The following is a 17950-nucleotide window of genomic DNA, read 5'->3' as shown; positions in this document are numbered from 1 at the left end:
CACATGGGGATCTCTTCCTGGGTATAGCGTTTGTCTCTTAGGATAAAGGATCTATGGTGAGCAGAGTGGGGCTACAGAGTGTGTAAGTCCAGGGGGTGGGGCTTTCTTTGCCGGCACACTTCTATTGGCTCTGTAACTGCGTACAGTTTGACTACTGAACATGGCAAAAGGGTAAAATATCAGAAAAATAAAAAGGAACAATACAGCCATAAAAAAGACTTCTGAAAAAGCCCCAAACCTCACTGAAAAAGACATCTTTACTGCCTGACTAAAGGCCCTAAAAATATACCCTCAAAGATATAACCACCTTGAGCCATTTTTGGAAGGGCGGTGTAGAAATCGAATTAATAAAAATAAATAAATAAATAAATAAATAAATAAATAAATAAAGGTGTACTGCCCTTGAGGCGGTATTCCAAAGTTATGGTGCCAAAGCAGAAAAGGCTTTTCCGTCATAGCCACCCACCCCCACCTCTGAAGGCAGAAACGCCTGTCCAGGACCTCCAAGGTTTACCATAACATTCCAGCAAGTCCTTGAAGTAACTGGGTTTGGGGCTTTAAAAGTCAGTGCTAGCATTTTCAGCTGAGCTCAAAAGAAGAAGAAGAAGAAGAAGAAGAAGAAGAAGAAGAAGAAGAAGAAGAAGAAGAAGAAGAAGCTGGTAGCCAATGGAGATAGGTTAACTGAGCAGTCAGATGGTTTGATCTACTGCTCTCAAATAATAATCCTAGTGGTCTCATTTTGAAGTTTCTGAGCCATTCTCAGTGGCAGCCTCACATTGAGCTCATTACAGTAATAGGAACATAGGAACATAGGAAACTTCCATATACTGAGTCAGGCTTGGGGCTGATATAAAAAGCTACAGGAACATAGTATTCTCAGAAATCACCACAACTATCTGCTTTTCATTATTCAGTAGTTGCTGCTGCTGAATGGTTATCGTTATTAATCATTTCTATGGCTTGTTTTGTGCAATAGACTTCGTAATCTGCATCTCATTCATCATTATTGTTAAAACAGTTTTGGTTTGGGAGATTAACTATCTCTCTTACAAGTAATGTTGAGAGGGACATTCCCTCACAAATAATGGGAAGTGTGGATGACCAACTCGGAACTGAAGGCTTGTATTCTGAATAATAGAACACAACTGATCTTCTCAATAATATGCCTGTAAATAGCAAATAATAGTAATAGTATAGATAGATAGATAGATAGATAGATAGATAGATAGATAGATAGACAGATAATATAGCAAACTTCAGGACTGGTTCTGTGCTTCAGGTGGCTTTCAGCACACTGCACCCACTGGGCTCCAATCTACTTGGGCAGCTCTGAGAGCACAGTTTTGCCACCACCATGTGAGGGCTATGAACACAGAGGTGATCTGAGGGATCAGCAGTACTGGGCTCTTGTGAAGGCCTTGAGCTCTTCAGCAGCTGCCAACCATGTTTCACCAGACACCGGCCCTGGTGAATTTGGTTGGTATATCATGGATAGGAAATGCCAACTCACCATTTCCCTGTCTTGATTTCCCCTCTCTGGCTGGCCATAGAATGCTTACCACAGCAACTGTCTCCCCATTCCTGGGAAATGAAGTGAAAGGGAAAGGAGAGGAACTACTTGCCTTTGACTTCAGCTCATGATTTAGTTCAATTTCTCGAATGATATGAAGTGTAGTTTGGTTCGCTTTGCCTGAACAATTTGAAGCCCCTTCTGCAATGCCTCAGTTGATGAACTAAAGGCACATCGCATGGCAAGCTTGTCCCTAATCAAGACAGTGTCTGGACAGTGTCTGGAAGGGATTGTCTGGGAATCCTATGTATACTACCTTGAATTCCATAATAGAAGAAAGTTGAGATAGAAATAGATTGATTAGCTCATCTGTATGGGGGAAGGAAGAACTGAATCCAAGCAAGATGGAGGTGTTCATTGTAGAGGCTCAGAATCTGAGGGATGAATTCGATCTTCCTGTGCTGGATGGGGTTACACTCCCCCAGAAGGAGTAGGTGTGCAGCTAGGGAACACTCCTGGACCCAGGCCTCACCCTGATATCTCGGTGGAGGCCATGGCCAGGAGTGCTTTCTATCAGCTTTGGCTGATTCGACAGCTGCGCCCGTTCCTTGAAGAGGATGACCTCAAAACAGTGGTGCATCAGCTGGTAACCTCCAGGTTTGATTACTGCAATGCGCTCTACATGGGGCTTCCTTTGTACGTAGTTCAGAAATTTGAATTAGTTCGAAATGCGGCAGCCAGATTGGTCTCTGGGGTAACCTGGAGAGACCATATTATGCCTGCTTTGAAACAGTTACACTGGCTGCCGATATGTTTCCAGGCAAAATACAAAGTGCTGGTTATTACCCTTAAAGTCCTGAACAGCTTAGGTCCAAATTATCTTAGAGAGCATGTTCTTCTGCATGATCCCCACCGCATGTTAAGGTCGTCTGAGGAGGTCCATTTCCAGTTACACCAGTTCGTCTGGTGGTGACCCAAAGGCAGGCCTTCTCTGTAACTGCTCCTGGGATTTGGAATGCCCTCCCAGCAGAAATCCATAATTTGAGTTCATTATTGGCTTTCCAGGGTTTTTAAACTGATATAAATGTTAGGTCTTGTTCTCCAAGGTTTTTAACTGTTTAAATGTTTTAACTGTTAATTGTTTTTATGCTGTTTTTATAGTTTTGATTGTAACTGTTAATTTATTTTAATTGTTTTTATTTTGATGTAAACCGCCCTGAGCCAGCTTTGGAAGGGCGGTATATAAATAGAATGAATGAATGAATGCATGCATAAAATAATATCATTGAATTCAGTCTATCAAAGTGGTGTTTTATTCCTTTTTCCAAGTGGAATTAATCCACTGGTGTCCTTTGGGTTTCCTGACAATTCCTGATCATATTATCAAACAATGGGCAGCATGCAACTAGTCAGTAATGACTAAGCACCATTGAAATCAATAGACGGCTTCAAATGTTGCATAGAACTAGAACCTCCGGTCAAACTGGCCTCCATGTGGCCTCCTTCAGCTCCAGAGGCACATGCTCTCCCTCCTAGCCCTGAACGAGTGCCTACTTCCTTTCTAGGTTAGGATGTGATAAGATTAGTCACAATGTCCAAACCTGCCAATCTTGGCTTATCTTGACCTATTTGTTTCAGAGAACCTGAGAAATGAACCTGAAGGTTGAAGTGAGGTTCAGATCTCGGGTTCTCTGAAGTTTAGGAGAAGTCAAAATGGGTGGGATCAAACATCGCAATGAATCTTTGCATATGCTAACCTAGAAAGGAAGTAGGCACCCATGCGGGGATGGGAGGAGGAAGTTCATTTTCAGGGCTGAGGCAGGGGCGTAGCAAGGTTGGAGTGGGCCCAGAGACAAGATTTTAAAATGGGTCGCCCCTCACTGAAGCTCAGCTCATGAAGTAAAGAAATCTTAAATGACGCTGAATAGTGTGGACGATGCAAGTCATTTAATGGTACTAGAGAAAGACATGCTGTTCTGGTAGCTCCAGGTCTTAACACTCACATCAATTTCGGAGGATGAATACAACTGAAGGAAGCCTGGGAGGGTGCACGGCTGGGGGAGTCAGTCATGTGACATGCCTCTGGGGGGTCCCCCCAAGGCAGTGGGCCCCCAGACAACTGTCTCCCCTTGCCCTGTTATAGTTATGCCCCTGGGCTGAGGGACGTAGCGTGGAGTGTGGCTGCAACTTAGGTTCTGCTGAAGCAGCCCAGTGAGACCTGTTAATTTCAGTGGGACTAAGTCATAACTAATTTAGTTTGGATGATACCCTCTGTCAAGAAGGAGTGTTCTAATTATTATGACAGAAGTTTCCAAAACATGAACAAACAGATGGAAATCTTACGTTGGCCACCTGTAAATACAAAGTATCAGAGTCTGCTCTGTTTCTTCACCAGCCTCCTGCATAATAAGAAAAGGTGCTTGGGGCATGTTACGTAAATTAAAAAAAACCAACTATACAAGGAAGTTCATAGGGCACTATTCAGTGTTATTCCATTTGCTCTGCAAATGTGCTACGCTCAGCCCCTGAGTCCTTTCTGGGGATTGTGGCTAGTTCTGCTCCCCACCCCCTTCCCAAGCACTTCTGCCAGCCTATAAATACGTGTTCCTAATGATTGGCTTGCAAAACAGATAAATTTAATCCAAAGGGTTTGGGTTATCAAAAGGAAGCTACTTCTGGCAATTAGCCAGGAATATACAGTGTTCAAGCTGGTCCTAGTTGGAATCTCCCTCTCCCACTTCTCCCCACAAAAGACAGAAGTGCTACTGTTCTTGCTGCTCCTCCATATGTCACTTCCTGAATTCTGTTTTGTTACTCAGCACTCCTTGTATCACATAGCCTCACAAAAATTAGGCCAGTGCCTTGGGAAGGTATCTGTAGCTTGGAGACAAGCTGAGGAGAAGTGTGGTCAGTGTGTGGCTACAGTACTGTTGGACAAAAAGTTCGGCATTTTTCAGTGCATATAAGTAGAAATGATATTCATCCAACAGGACAAAAAATATGTCTTGAGATATTCAAGGAGGAGTATAGCTCAGCATACTTGCTTTGTACGCAGAAGGTCCCAAGTTCAGTTCCTAGTGTCTCCTGGTAGGCCAGGTAGGGCTAGGAAAGGCTCCATCTGAATCCCTGTGGAACCCCTGCCGGTCACTGTAGAGAATACTGAGCTAGGTGGGCCAAAGGTCTGCCTTAGTATAAGGTAGCTATCATATGTTCAGTTTTTTAAATTCTTGTGATACAAGTTGTTCTAGTAAGAACTAATATGCCTACTTTCCTTTCACTGTCTCTACATCTGAACTAAATTTGGTTCAAATCAAGGCCCACAAGTTAGACCTCTTATGCCTCAAATGTTCACATGTCTACCATCTTAGATCGGGGAGGATGACATCATTACAAACATTGAGGTGTCCCTGTGTGTCACTCACTACAACTGTACCTATTGCATAATCATAAACTACACCATTGAGGTGTCCCTATGTGCCCCTACAGCTGCAGCAAATTTGGTTCAAATCGGTTAGTCAGTTCACAAGTTAGCCAACTTGCGCCTCAAACATTCACGTGTCAGCCATCTTGAATCAGGGTGGATTATATCATCACAAACTATGCCATTGGGGCATCCCTATATGTCCCTACAGCTGTAGCAAATTTGGTTCAAATCGGTTAGGCGGTTCACAGCTTAACCCACTTGCGGCTCAAAAGTTTACATGTCCGCCATCTTGAATCAGGGTAGATGACATCAAAATATGCCACTGAAGTATCCCTGTGTGTGACTCACTACAACTGTACCTCATTTGATTCAAATTGGTTAGACATCCCACAAGTTAGCCCACTTGTGCCTCAAACATTCAAATGTTCGCCATCTTGAAGCAGGGTGGATTACATCATCACAAACTATGCTGTTGTGGCATCCCTATGTGTCCCTACAGCTGTAGCAAATTTGGTTCAAATTGGTTAGTCGGATCACAGGTTAGCAGTTTAGAACAGGGCTACAACACTGGGGCTTAACTCTTTCCCTGCAAGCATTTTTGTGGTTGAAATCCCTCTCCCTGTGAAGCAGCTGTTTCCAGGTTGGGGAAGAACAGCAGACAGATGCAACACCAGGATTTCAGGGCAAGTTGGAGATATGCTGGGAGCATGGGTACAATTGTTGTAGGGTGGGGAGAAGGAATGGACTTTTTCTCATCAAGGAGGCATAATTCAACAGAAGAACAGAGTCACAGGTATTCTCAAAGGTCTATTTGTTATGTCCTATATATATAGTTTGAGTGTTGTTCTTCAGAAGGATAAAAATGTATATTATCTTTTGATATTCTAATGTGGCAGCCAGGTTGGTCTCTGGGTCATCTAGGAGAGACCATATCACTCCTATCTTAAAAGATCTACACTGGCTGCTGATAAGTTTCTGAGCAAAGTACAAGGTTTTGGTTATAACCTATAAAGCCCTAAACAGCTTGGGCCCTGGGTATTTAAGAGAACACCTTCTTTGCTATGAACCACACTGCCCATTGAGATCATCTGGAGAGGTTCGTCTGCAGTTGCCACTGGTTCATCTGGTGGCTACTCAGGGACGGGCCTTCTCCATTGCTGCCCTGAGGCTTTGGAACACACTTCCTGCTGAAATAAGAGGCTCTCCATCTCTTACAACTTTTTAAAAGGCAGCCAAAATGCATTTGTTCACCCAGGCCTTTAATTAGATATTGTTTTAACTGTGTTTTAATAGTTTTAACATTTTTAATCTTTTTATTGGTTGTTTTTATTGTTTTGTTGTAAAACACCCAGAGAACTTGCGTTTTGGGCGGTATAAACATGTAGCAAATAAGTAAGTAAGTAAATAAATGAGGAGTATCCTAAAAATGACACCTGTTAAGTGGGTCTTGAAATTATATGCACCCTATCCAAACCCCAAATTATACCTATTGCCTCACACTATATCCAAACCATGGTGGCCCAATTCACATCCTAATTCAGCCATTTTCCTTCACTTGCCATTTTCTTTCTCCACAGCCGTTTTCTTTCTCCACAGACATTTTCTTTCTCCACTCTGGTAGCCATTTTCTTTCTCTGCTCTGTTATGGTCCCCAATTCATGGCAAATGGGTTGCATGGCTTATTTGCAGCTACTAGAACCTGCCAGGTTTGCATGCCATCAGCAACAAAACAATATTTTATTTTATTGTAAGACTTTCTGGAAGTTTTCATACTTAAGGACAGGATATTAAATGTCCTAACTCAGAGGTTCCCAGCCTGTGGTACTCCAGATGTTGCTGAACTAGCCCTAGTGTTGTGGTCCTGTTCGAAACTGCTCATCTGCGCGGATGTAACTATTTCCCATTTAAAAATCCATGGGAGATCCAGTCATGGATTTGTACCATCAAATCTTGTTGCATTCTTATTCCTAGCCTGCAAATTCTGCAGCTCTTCCCCCGCTGCACAAACCTGCCTCCGCAACAACCCCACCCAGCCACACTTTGAGGTAAAGTAAAGGTGTTGGGGAAATGTCAACTTTAAATATAGCAGAATGTTTGTTTGCTACTGCAGTATGTGGAGCTGGCAGAAGACAGAAATTGCAGGAGGGTTTCAGACCTGAAAAGTCCAGCCTTTGGATATTCTTTGAAGGAGATGGAATAATTTTGAAGGGCAGTTTCCTATCTCAAATAAGGTTTGATGCCATTTCTGGAAAGATCATGTGAATGTCATTAAGAAAGCTAGCTGTCACAGGGGCATATCTAGGGGTAGGGCAGGCAGGGCACGTGCCCCGGGCGCCACTTGAAGGGGGGCGCCATTTTGTAAAATTAATTTTAAAAAATGACTGCCAAAAACAAAATGGCCACCGTGCATGCTCAAATGGCCTCTGTGAGGCTCTAGGTCATGCCAGGTTTTGCAGAGGCCATTTGAGCATGCGCGGTGGCCATTTTGTTTTCAGTGGCCTTTAAAAAAAAAAAGATTATTTATAAAAACGGCCACTGCACATGCTCAAATGGTCCCTGCGAGGCCCTAGAGGCCAGCGGGGTGAGGGGGAATCTTTGCAACCCCCCCAGCCTTTAGGAAGCCCCCCAAAGGGGCTACGGGTAAAATAATAATAATTATAATATAATATAAGACACTGTACACATATTCAGATTGGCACTATGTACAGAGAATCAGGGCTTGTGAATAGTGAGCTGACGCTTAAGAGCTAGGATTGTATTCATTTGCTCTTACTTTGCTTCTTGTGATAAGTGAGTTAAATGTGATGTCTTGCTAATATGGCTACTAATGGTGAGTTTGTCTTTGAATCAGTGTGAAACCCTTAATATTAAGGCCCACTGGGAGTTTCTTGCTCTCTTTCTCTCATTTTAACTGTCTTTCTGAAAGACTATAACATATTCCAAGCAGTGACACAGTTTACTCTGCATATCCTTTCATTATTTACAGAGTATCTGGGAAAAGTCAAATTCTCCATTGATTTTTAAAACTTATGTAATGGTGATGCTACAATGCATAGTAGAGAATTAGACAGGCACTTCTGTTTAGTTTTCCAAGTACATCTCCACATAGTATTTGGGTATTTCATGAGCCCCCACATACTGAAATTTGTAGTTTCCCAGCATTTTTTATTTATTTATTTATTTATTTTTACATTTCTATACCGCCTTTCGTTAAAAAGAAAACCCCAAGGTGGTTTACAAAAAAAAAAAAAAAAAATACAATAAAAGCAGTAAAAACCTCAAGCAATAAAAACATCAAGCTAAAAACATATAAACAAGCATAAAAACACGACAACAGATAACAGATAAAAACACAGAGAAGACAGAGGTCTTCTTGTTCTGGCTAAGTCCACTGCTAAATAGTTTTTGAAATATTAAAAGATTAAGGAGCTTGACTTGTATTTTTCAGCTGATATTATGGTAAAGTTATCTGAAAGATGGGTGTCAGATGCTTGGACAGGGGGCGCAATTTCAGTGTTTGCCCTAGGCGCTATTTTCCCTAGATACGCCTCTGAGCTGTCAACACAGCATTCTCCAGCAACAAGCCCAAAATGACCATATGGGTTGTGTTTGAGAGCTAAGGTGTCTGTTTTGTTTCATTACTATGCTGATACTTTACTGGCATTTTGTTTTCTTTCTCCCCCCCCCCCCATTGTCTCTGACAGGGATTCGGGAAACAAGTGGATGTGTCATATATTGCCAAATATTACAACATGAGTAAAAGCAAAGTTGACAACCAGTTCTACAGCGTGGAAGTGGGTGATTCGACGTTCACAGTTCTCAAGCGCTACCAGAACTTAAAGCCGATTGGCTCTGGGGCTCAGGGAATAGTTTGGTAAGTATTCACAGGAAGTGTTGTGTGCATTTATCTCTGAGGTTGGTTTTTCCCTGCTGTTCTCTCTTGTTATCACTTGGGGCATGCCATCTGTAGTACTTCCCAATTTGCTAGATATGCATGTTGCCCAAGGCTGCAATAAATAAGCAGGGAAACAGCACATTTACTGAGGTGACATGCGAAGTGAGGAAGCTTGGTGTAAAGTCCCACATCCCTGCAAAATCTGCCTCCCTATCAGGCCTTCTTTGTCCTCTGAACCACTTTGCTGGCACAGCCAGGGGTGCTACCACCTGAAAGCGGAGAAGTGGTGGGAGGCAGCATAGTGTGTTTACGGAACCTTGATTCTTTCATCTGAAGTAGAGCTTCCCACTGAGGCTCTGTCTCCCCAAGGAACTGCTTAGGGGAGTAAGATTATTTCCCTGTGTAAGAAAGACATTAGTGCCTTTGTCATATCAGAAGCTGTTATGCCATTCCCCATCTTTAGCTCAAACCTATTTGCTTGTCCAATAACCAATCCAGCTAAGGAAGGGGGCAAAGAAGTCTATGGTAAGGTGGGATAGGTGTAATAGCTGCTGATGTCACAAAAGTACTTCTTTTTCTCCTAAGGGCTAAATTAGATGTGATGGGGGAAGCCATGTTTATTCTTTTCATGCCAGTTTCATTTATATCTAGTCCAGCATTATGTTTCCCACAGTGACCAAATACATGTCTCTGGGAAGCATGACATGTTGGCATATAGCCCTTCTTTCTGTTGCTTCCCATGGTATTTAGAGGCATACTGCCTGTGAACTGCAAATAACATATAGCTATCATTGAAGCTGTTCTCATGCGCAGGCAAAACTGGGATAATGAAGCCCAGCCCGGTTTTGCCCGTGTGTGAGAACTGCCAGTATTGGGCCTGATCCCAGTGGTGCTTCGGTAGCAAATCCAGCTCTGGAACCACCCTCTTAAATGGGGTTAAAAGACTGAGTGTTTTCTTAACGCCAGTTTGGTGCTAACATGGCCCCAGAGATAGATTAAAGATGAGTAGGACTGAAGGGAAAAGAGTGAGCAGGCCTGAGAGTTAGGGAACAGATGAAGCAGTGGTCAGAAGTGAAGGTCCCAAGAAGCATAGAGAAGGAGAAAGCAGGGAATAAGGGAAAGAAAGGTAAAATGAAGCCAGCTGGGAAGGGATGTGGCCAGCTTTGGCCCCAGTTTAATATATTTTTCCTATCTCATTTCCATCATTTGTTGGGCATGCCTCTAGTCTCTAGTAAATGTTCTTACTCCTGTAAATGGTAGCAATGGTGTCATGATAACAGTGCAGTGATTGGGAGAAGCCAGTATGAATATGTCAAGAATAAAAGTTGGCAGACTAACCTTATCTCTTTTTTTGGTTGGGTTACTAGCTTAGTGGACTGTGGGAATGCTGTGGATGTAATTTATCTTTTTATTATGATTATTATTACATTTATATCCCGCTCTTCCTCCAAGGAGCCCAGAGCGGTGTACTGCATACTTGAGTTTCTCTTTCACAACAACCCTGTGAAGTAGGTTAGGCTGAGAGAGAAGTGACTGGCCCAGAGTCACCCAGTTAGTTTCATGGCTGAATGGGGATTTGAACTCGGGTCTCCTCAGTCCTAGTCCAGCACTCTAACCACTACACCACGCTGGCTCTCTGCATCTTTATTTCAGCAAAGCATTTGACAAAGTTCCCTGATGATCAAAGTGGTCAAACATGGGTTAGATGATAGTAGGGAGATTAACAGCTGGTTAAAAAACTGTATTCAAAGAATGCTCATCCATGACTTCTCATCAAACTGAAGAGTGGTTTTGAGTGGGATGCTGCAGAACTCTGTGGTGGACCTGGGACTTTCAACATTTTTATCAATGGCTTAGGTGAAGGGATGGAGGTAATCCTCATCAAATTTGCATATGACAAAAAACTTGGAAGGATATCTAACACCACAAAAGACAGTCACAGGAATAAAATTCAGAATGACCTTGACAGATAAAAAACAGGGCTACAATGAACAAAGTAAATTTCAAAACAGAGAAATGCAAGCTCTGCATGTAGACACACACACACACACACACACACACACACACACACACACACACAACCCAAATGCACAAGTATAAGATAGAGGATATTTGGCTTGATAATAATGCATGTGAAAAGGGTCTCAGGATTGCTTTTTATCACTAGTTGAATATGAGTCAACTGTGTGAAGCAGCTGTTTTTTAAAAAGGCAAATGTGATTTTAGGTTGTATTAATAGAGCCATAATTTTGAAGTCATGAGACGTGATAGTTCCTCTTTATTCTGCACTAGTGAGACCTCATCTGGGGTAGTCTGCCCAGTTCTGGGTACCACACTCTAGGAGGGATGCGGACAAATTAGCATGAGTTCAGAGACAGTTAGGGGTCTGGAAAACAAGTCCTATAAGGAAAGATAGTTTCCTGAATACCTGAAGGGCTGCCACATAGAAGAGTGCAAAGAATTGTTCTCAGCTGTTCCACAGAAGGCAGAACCAGTTTAAGGGGCTTAAGTTACAGGAAGACAGATTTGATCGAACCTTAGGAGAAACTTCTTAACAGTAAGAACAGTTTGACAATGGAAACAATTGCCATTGGTGGGTTTGCTAGAGATCTCTTCAAGCAGATCTTGAGTCTATTCTCACATGCACAGAAAACCGGGCTAAGGGAGTCCAGCCCAGTTTCCTGCACGCATGTGAAGCACCAGGAGCCACATGGCTCCCAGTGGTTAGCCTGCTTATTTCTCCCCACCTTAAATGAGGTTAACGGAGCAAGCGCTCTCCCCGCAAGCCCGCTCTCCCCGCAGAACCCGCCAAGGCTCTCCACACTGCTCGTTTGGAGAGCCTTGTTGTTTGCTAGAGATCTTCAAGCAGAGACTGAATCACCTGCTGGGGGTGCTTTAGCTCTAGATTTCCTGCATCAAGCACAAGGTTGGACTAGATGGCCTGCAAGACCCCTTCCAACTGTACAAGACACCCACCAGTATAGCAAATAGTAACCTGTAAGAAAACAGTATATGAAGATTACACTCCTTGGAGCCTCCTCCTCACAGTAGTGTAAAGAATGCCTCAAGCCAGCCCAGTAATTCCTCCTCTTGGAGAACCCAGATCTGCCAAGTAATAATTCTCATCCTGTATCATTTTGAAACTGTCACAAACACAAGGTTTCCAAGTGGATGTGGCCGATAATTCTTCAGGTTTAAAAAAAGGAAAAGAAAAACCCTGACATTTCAGTGAAACGTATGAATATCATAAGGACCGTGTTATAAAACACAGAAAGCTAATAAATCTTGCAGAGTAAATAATCAGATCTTTTGTTGTTTATGTAAGTGTTTCTTTGATTTATTATTTCTGCTGCAGCATAGATTGCTTCTTCTTTTCTCTTCACTTTGGATTCTAGTTTAAAATCCTCTGTCCAGTGTTGTCTTTGCTTTGATGGGTCTTGGTAATTTTGGCTTTCTTTTGTTTTCCTCTTGTACTGTTTCATTATAGGTACTTTCTCCATCTGTATAATCAACCTTCACATTGCTATGCATTTAACTGAAGGCTCTACTTCTGGAAGGCACGATATCCAAAACATGGCACCTATTTGGAAAACATGGCACCTGCAATGAATAGGGGTAGAGTGGGGAACACATTTGCTTCCTGACCTTCACAGATCCATCAGAATTTCTGTGTAGAGGTGAAGCTCAGGGCTAGCAGATACAATTGCAACTTGCTCTGCACCTTGCATTATTATCAGTGCTCTGTTGTCAGAATAGGACTTTTATATTCCTGATACCCTCTTACCATCACATACTTTGTAATATGGAGGCAGAGTATGCAGATGGGAAAGGATATTGATAATGAAACAGGAGGAGGAAAAACAAAAACAAGAGGCGTGCCCAGCTGCAGCCAAAGCCTTCTCCTCCTCCTTCCCTCCTCCTGTTGGGGATCAAACTGTTCCACATTCCATTGCCTGAGAGGCACCATTTCCATCCCAAATGTGTCCAGCTTCAGGATGCTTTCTTTTTAGCTTGCTTGCTTCCCCCCCGGCTCCTGGTGCCTCTTCTTCATTCTCCTGTTGCTACTGCCGGGAAGGAAGGTACTCTACAAACAAGTGCTCTAGACTGAAGCAGTGCAACCTTCTCACATCTCAGGTAAACAGCTGTAGGGTGTTTCATTCCCCACAAGGAGGAGGAGGAGGAGGAGATGGTGTTGGCATAACCAGGTTCCCAGACTTTGGGGAAGAGCATATGCAAGCATTCAGTTTGCTTGTATGCTATAGTCACACATTAAAAAGGGAGTTTTTAATATTCCTGCAATAGGAATATTAAAGGAGGGATAGAATCCAACAAGCTAGAAAACCTAGGAGGACTGGAGTTCTCCACAGAGTCATTACGGGTGATAATATGAGGACTGAGAGGAAATGTGTTACTAGGGACGTACTATCGCCCTCTGGATCAAAGCAGTGAGAGTGACCTGGAGTTGGGGAAGAGGAAACCTCTCAAAGATGAGGGGACTGATAAAAAGAAACCTGAAAGGGAAAGTCAGGAGGGTCAAATCACGCCAGAAAGCATGGAACTTATTTAAAACCACAATAATAGAAGCTCAGTTGGAATTTATACTAAAAAGGAGGAAAGGTACCACCAAGTTCAGGAAGACACCAGCATGGCTAACAAGTACAGTAAGTGAAACTCTAAAAGGGAAGAAGACTTCCTTCAGAAAATGGGAGTCCTGTCCAAATGAAGAGAACAGGAAGGAACTTAAACTCTGGCAAAAGAAATGCAAGGAGACAATAAGGGATGCAAAAGGAGAGTTTGAGGAGCCTATAGCTAGAAATGTCAAGGGGAATAACAAAAACTTCTTTAAATATATCAGAAGTAGAAAACGTTCCAGGGAGGCTGTTGGACCCTTAGATAATGAGGGTGTGAAAGGGATTATTAATGAGGATAAGGAGATTGCAGAGAAGCTGAATAAGTTCTTTGCATTTGTTTTCACAGAAAAGAATACTGACCATATACTCTCTCCAGAACTAAGCTTCTCAGGCTCAGAGGCTGAAGAACTGGGCTAATTTGAGGTGATGAGGGAAGATGTTCTAAACTGTCTGGAAAAACTAAAAATTAACAAATTGCCAGGGCCAGATGGCTTCCACCCAAAAGTTCTGAAAGAACTCAAATGTGAAATTGCTGCTCTCCTAACAAAAATATGTAACTTGTCCCTCCAATCAGGCTCTGTACCAGAGGACTGGAAGGTAGTTAATTTAACGCCGATTTTCAATAAGGGATATAGGGGGGATCCAGGAAATTACAGGCCTGTTAGCTTAACTTCTGTGCCGGACAAATTGATGGAAAGCATACTTAAAGACAAAGTTTTAAAACATATAGTAAAAAGGCCTTACTGAACTCCTTCAGTAAACTTTAATCAGCATGGCTTCTGCAAGGGCAACTCTTGCCTCACCAACGTTTTGGTTGGTTCTTTAGTTTGGAAAAGAGGCTACTACAGGGAAACTTGAGAGAGTTGTATAAAATTATGCATAGAGTAGAAAGAGTGGACAGAGAGAAAAATTTCACCCTCTCTCACAATACTAGAACCATGGGTCATCCCATGAAACTGAAGGTCGGGACATTCAGGACTGACAAAAGGAAGTACTTTTTCACACAGCACATAACCCATGGAATTCTCTGCCACAGGATGTGGTGATGGCCACTAGCTTAGATGGCTTTAAAAGAGGCTTAGACAAATTCATGGAGGGCAGGTCTGTCAATGGCTACTAGGTGGCTATAGGCTACCTACAGTCTCATAGGCAAGAAGCCACTAAATACCAGTTGCCCGGGAACAACAGCGGGAGAGAGGGCAAGCCCTTACTCCCTGCCTGTGGGCTTCTCAGAGGCATCTGGTGGGCCACTGTATGAAACAGGTTGCTGGACTAAATAGGCCTTGGACCTGATCCAGGAGGGCCGTTCTTATGTAGTAGAATAGACCCATCATTGACCAGGCAGTCATTTTGCATAGATTACGTTTATAGGAAAGTTCAAGAAATTAAATATATGTAATATAATTTTTATTAATGTGTTTGCAAAAGGGAACTAAAAGAGCAGTTTGAAATTTGTAGGATATCAGCTTAACATTATTAATTTTATTGAATAATGGCCATATATGGTAAATTTAAATCATAGTACATTTGATTCTGAGAAAGATCTTCTTCTTTTCTTGGGCATTATGTCATTTTGGAACTACTGATCTGATCATTGAGTGTTAAAAATCTTTTGAGAACAATAACAATTAAAATATGAGTATTTTAATCAGAATTTCATCTTAAAAATAATTTTTTAAAAACACACTTTCCCCCAAGCATATTCTGGTTTAAAAGTTGGTGCATTCAGCTAATCTAAGTGACAGGATTGTTCATACAATTTGGTATCTGTAGGTGATTATAATAAACTGGGAAGTATGATATTCAGAATTTCTTTAAAAAATTACCCCCAAAGTTATTTAAATTTTCCTTGAGCATATTCCGGTGAAAAAAGTAGTACATTCAGTCAATTTTAGTGACAGTGACAGGAAGATCATCAGGAAGTATTACTTTATTTTGAACCAACCAGCCAACCAATTCTTCAGAATATATAATAGATATGAAACTGAGTTTGTTTGTTGTACCTGCATTTCCAGAGAGACAGCCTGGTAGCTTGACACTTCTTTTGGGGCTGTTTTGTATAAGGCTCGCTGGCTAAAAGGCACCATTGGGGAGAAAGGGATAGTGCGTAGGAGAAGGAGCTGAGATTCTAGTGTGCTAATTGTACCATCTGTTTCCTGGATGCTTGGCTGGAAATGATGCTTCTGGAAGAGGCAGTGACCAACCATCACAATCTCCAGTGTGAATAGCAAGCCAACAAAACAAAAAAACTATATTCCACATTAAAACTTTGCACTGTTTTTTGGACCATCAGAAGGTTTTGCTGCTCATAGTGGCAAAATTCCAGAGAGAAAATCCAGCCCAAATACCATATGCTCCCCCCAAAAACCCCTCAAAGACTGGGGAGGAAAGATTCCAGAGTCCTTCTGATAACTCCTTTTCCCCAGCATATTTCTATTTATTTATTCATTTGATTACATTTATATCCCGCTCTTCTTCCAAGGAGCCCAGAGTGGTGTACATGGTTATGTTTATCCTCACAACAACCCTATGAGGTAGGTTAGGCTCAGAGATACGTGACTGCCCGGAGTAACCCAGTTTGGGGGCAAGGACCAAGAAGGGCCTGTGCTGCGTGTGCAGAGCCAATGTTGCTGGCCCTTCAGCCTTTGCTTGGTTTAAAATATAAAGCTTGCTAAAAATTAGTTGCTGATCAGGGACCTAGAACCAGCAAGAAGATAATTCGCTAACACTGACCAAGCAGAATTAAACAGCAGTGCCCTCCAGAATAGGATATCCTTCCTTGTTTTCTTACAGTTTAGTAGCAGCAACACAGTTTCTGTGCCAAGAGATAGTGAATAGCTGCTTCCCTCGTCACCCCTCTGGTTTTTTTTCCTTATTGGAAGATGATTAAATACAATGTTCTCTGAATGGCATTAAGCATCAAGTGTTAATTGTGGCAGCTGGTTCTGGTGGTGGTGGTGGGGGAACCCTCCTTTGCCAAGCTCATCTTGCTTCTAGCTGAGAGCAATGCTAAAAGTGGTTGTTGCATGTTAATAGCATGGATGTCCTGAGATGTGTTTTTTGTAAAATCCTGTAGAAAGGCAGATGTTTATAGATGATGCATTCTCATTGTTACTAGAACTGCACTGGTAAAGTGAAGTGACTGTGGAGGCACTTCTACTGCATGGTTCATCCTGACTTAAACTGAAGGCTTCAATTAATGTGTTATTCAAGATTTTAATTTTTCAAATGTATGCCTGGCTTCTAAAGACTGATCCATTATAATGCTGTGGTCATCCCAAAACAGGGCACACCCATATTTGGAATGCTTGCTTAAAGTTCCCATGCATCTTGAACTGGTAATGTAAGACTAGTTTAACTTAGTTTAACCAGTGGTTTAAGATAAGAAGTTTGCCTTATCAACGGAGAGTGAGGCAATTGTTTTAGATTACAGCAGTGTTTTCCAGATTTCTTATGCTTAGAGAACTTGAACTTAGAGAATGGACTGCCCACAGTAAAAAAAACCAATGGAAGGCTTGCAGAGCCAAAGACTGAAGAAGGAACAGGCAGGAGTAAGGTGAAGAGAGGGACGTGTGAGCTGCTCATGGTTGTGCTTTGTTGCACAGGCAGAGAGGCTATTCACACGATGGGAGAAAATCAGGCTCGGCTACAAGCCCGGTGGTTCACAAGTGGGTCACCCGCCTATCTACCCCTGCTCTTAAACCAGGTTTGTGGTGCGAGCACTCCGCAAACCAGGTTTTAAAAATCATGAGTAGCCACGGTGCAGCTCCGCACTGTGGCTATTCATGAGAAGACCCCCGGAGGGGAGGCAAAAAGCTGCCTCCAGGCTCTGGGAGTCTCGCCAGCATGCCCTGCGCGCTTGGAAACTAGTCTCCAGCCGACATCTAGTCTAATGAAGCGTTGGTGCAGCAAATGTGCAGCATGTACTATGGGGGAGGGGCAACTTTTGTTGGTCTCCTCTTCCTTCCGAATTTTTGTTGGTCCCAATGTAGGTCTCCAATGTTGGTCACCAATTTTTGGCCTCCAATCCTGGTTTCCCCTTTCCTTCTGAATTTCTTCTTTTTGAATTTGTGTTGGCCTCCCCTTCCTTTGGAAGCTCACTGTGCCTCCCAAAAATATGTTGTTGTGGGCTATGTGACCCTCAGGAACATATTGTAGGGGGCAAAGTGGGTTTTGGAAGAAAGGAGAGATGGATGAAAACCATCTCCCCATACCCCCTCCCCCATAGTGCCTGCTGCACATTCTCTACATTAATGCTTCATTATTCTGGATGTCAGCCATTGAAAGTATAAAAACATAAGCAGATGTGGCAAAGAGAAATCCAAAACAGGATAAAGTCTTTATATGAAAGACAAATTGAAATACAAACACTGATGCAAGATGTATCATTGGATCTTTTGCAAGCTTTGACTTGTAGAGCAATAAAAGGAAAATGTTGATGTAATTATTTGACAAATCCTTCTTTCCATTTGAAAAATTGACTTTCCCGG

The 17950-nt window shown here is 42.4% G+C and overlaps 1 protein-coding gene across 14 annotated transcripts in view; it reads left to right on the top strand.

Moving 5' to 3' along the window:
* Positions 1–17950, top strand: part of MAPK10 (mitogen-activated protein kinase 10) — a 335464-nt gene that overhangs the window by 189572 nt on the left and 127942 nt on the right. For all 14 annotated transcript variants that reach the window (XM_053253742.1, XM_053253753.1, XM_053253755.1 and 11 more), the window contains one exon: positions 8639–8808. In XM_053253742.1, the coding sequence (XP_053109717.1) occupies positions 8639–8808 (170 nt within the window). The remainder of the gene's footprint in view (positions 1–8638; positions 8809–17950) is intronic.

Source organism: Hemicordylus capensis, chromosome 5, assembly GCF_027244095.1.
Source record: "Hemicordylus capensis ecotype Gifberg chromosome 5, rHemCap1.1.pri, whole genome shotgun sequence".
In the NCBI taxonomy this organism is placed as follows: Eukaryota; Metazoa; Chordata; class Lepidosauria; order Squamata; family Cordylidae; genus Hemicordylus; species Hemicordylus capensis.
Note: the sequence above shows the minus strand (reverse complement) of the source record. Positions and strands in the feature narration are given on the sequence as shown.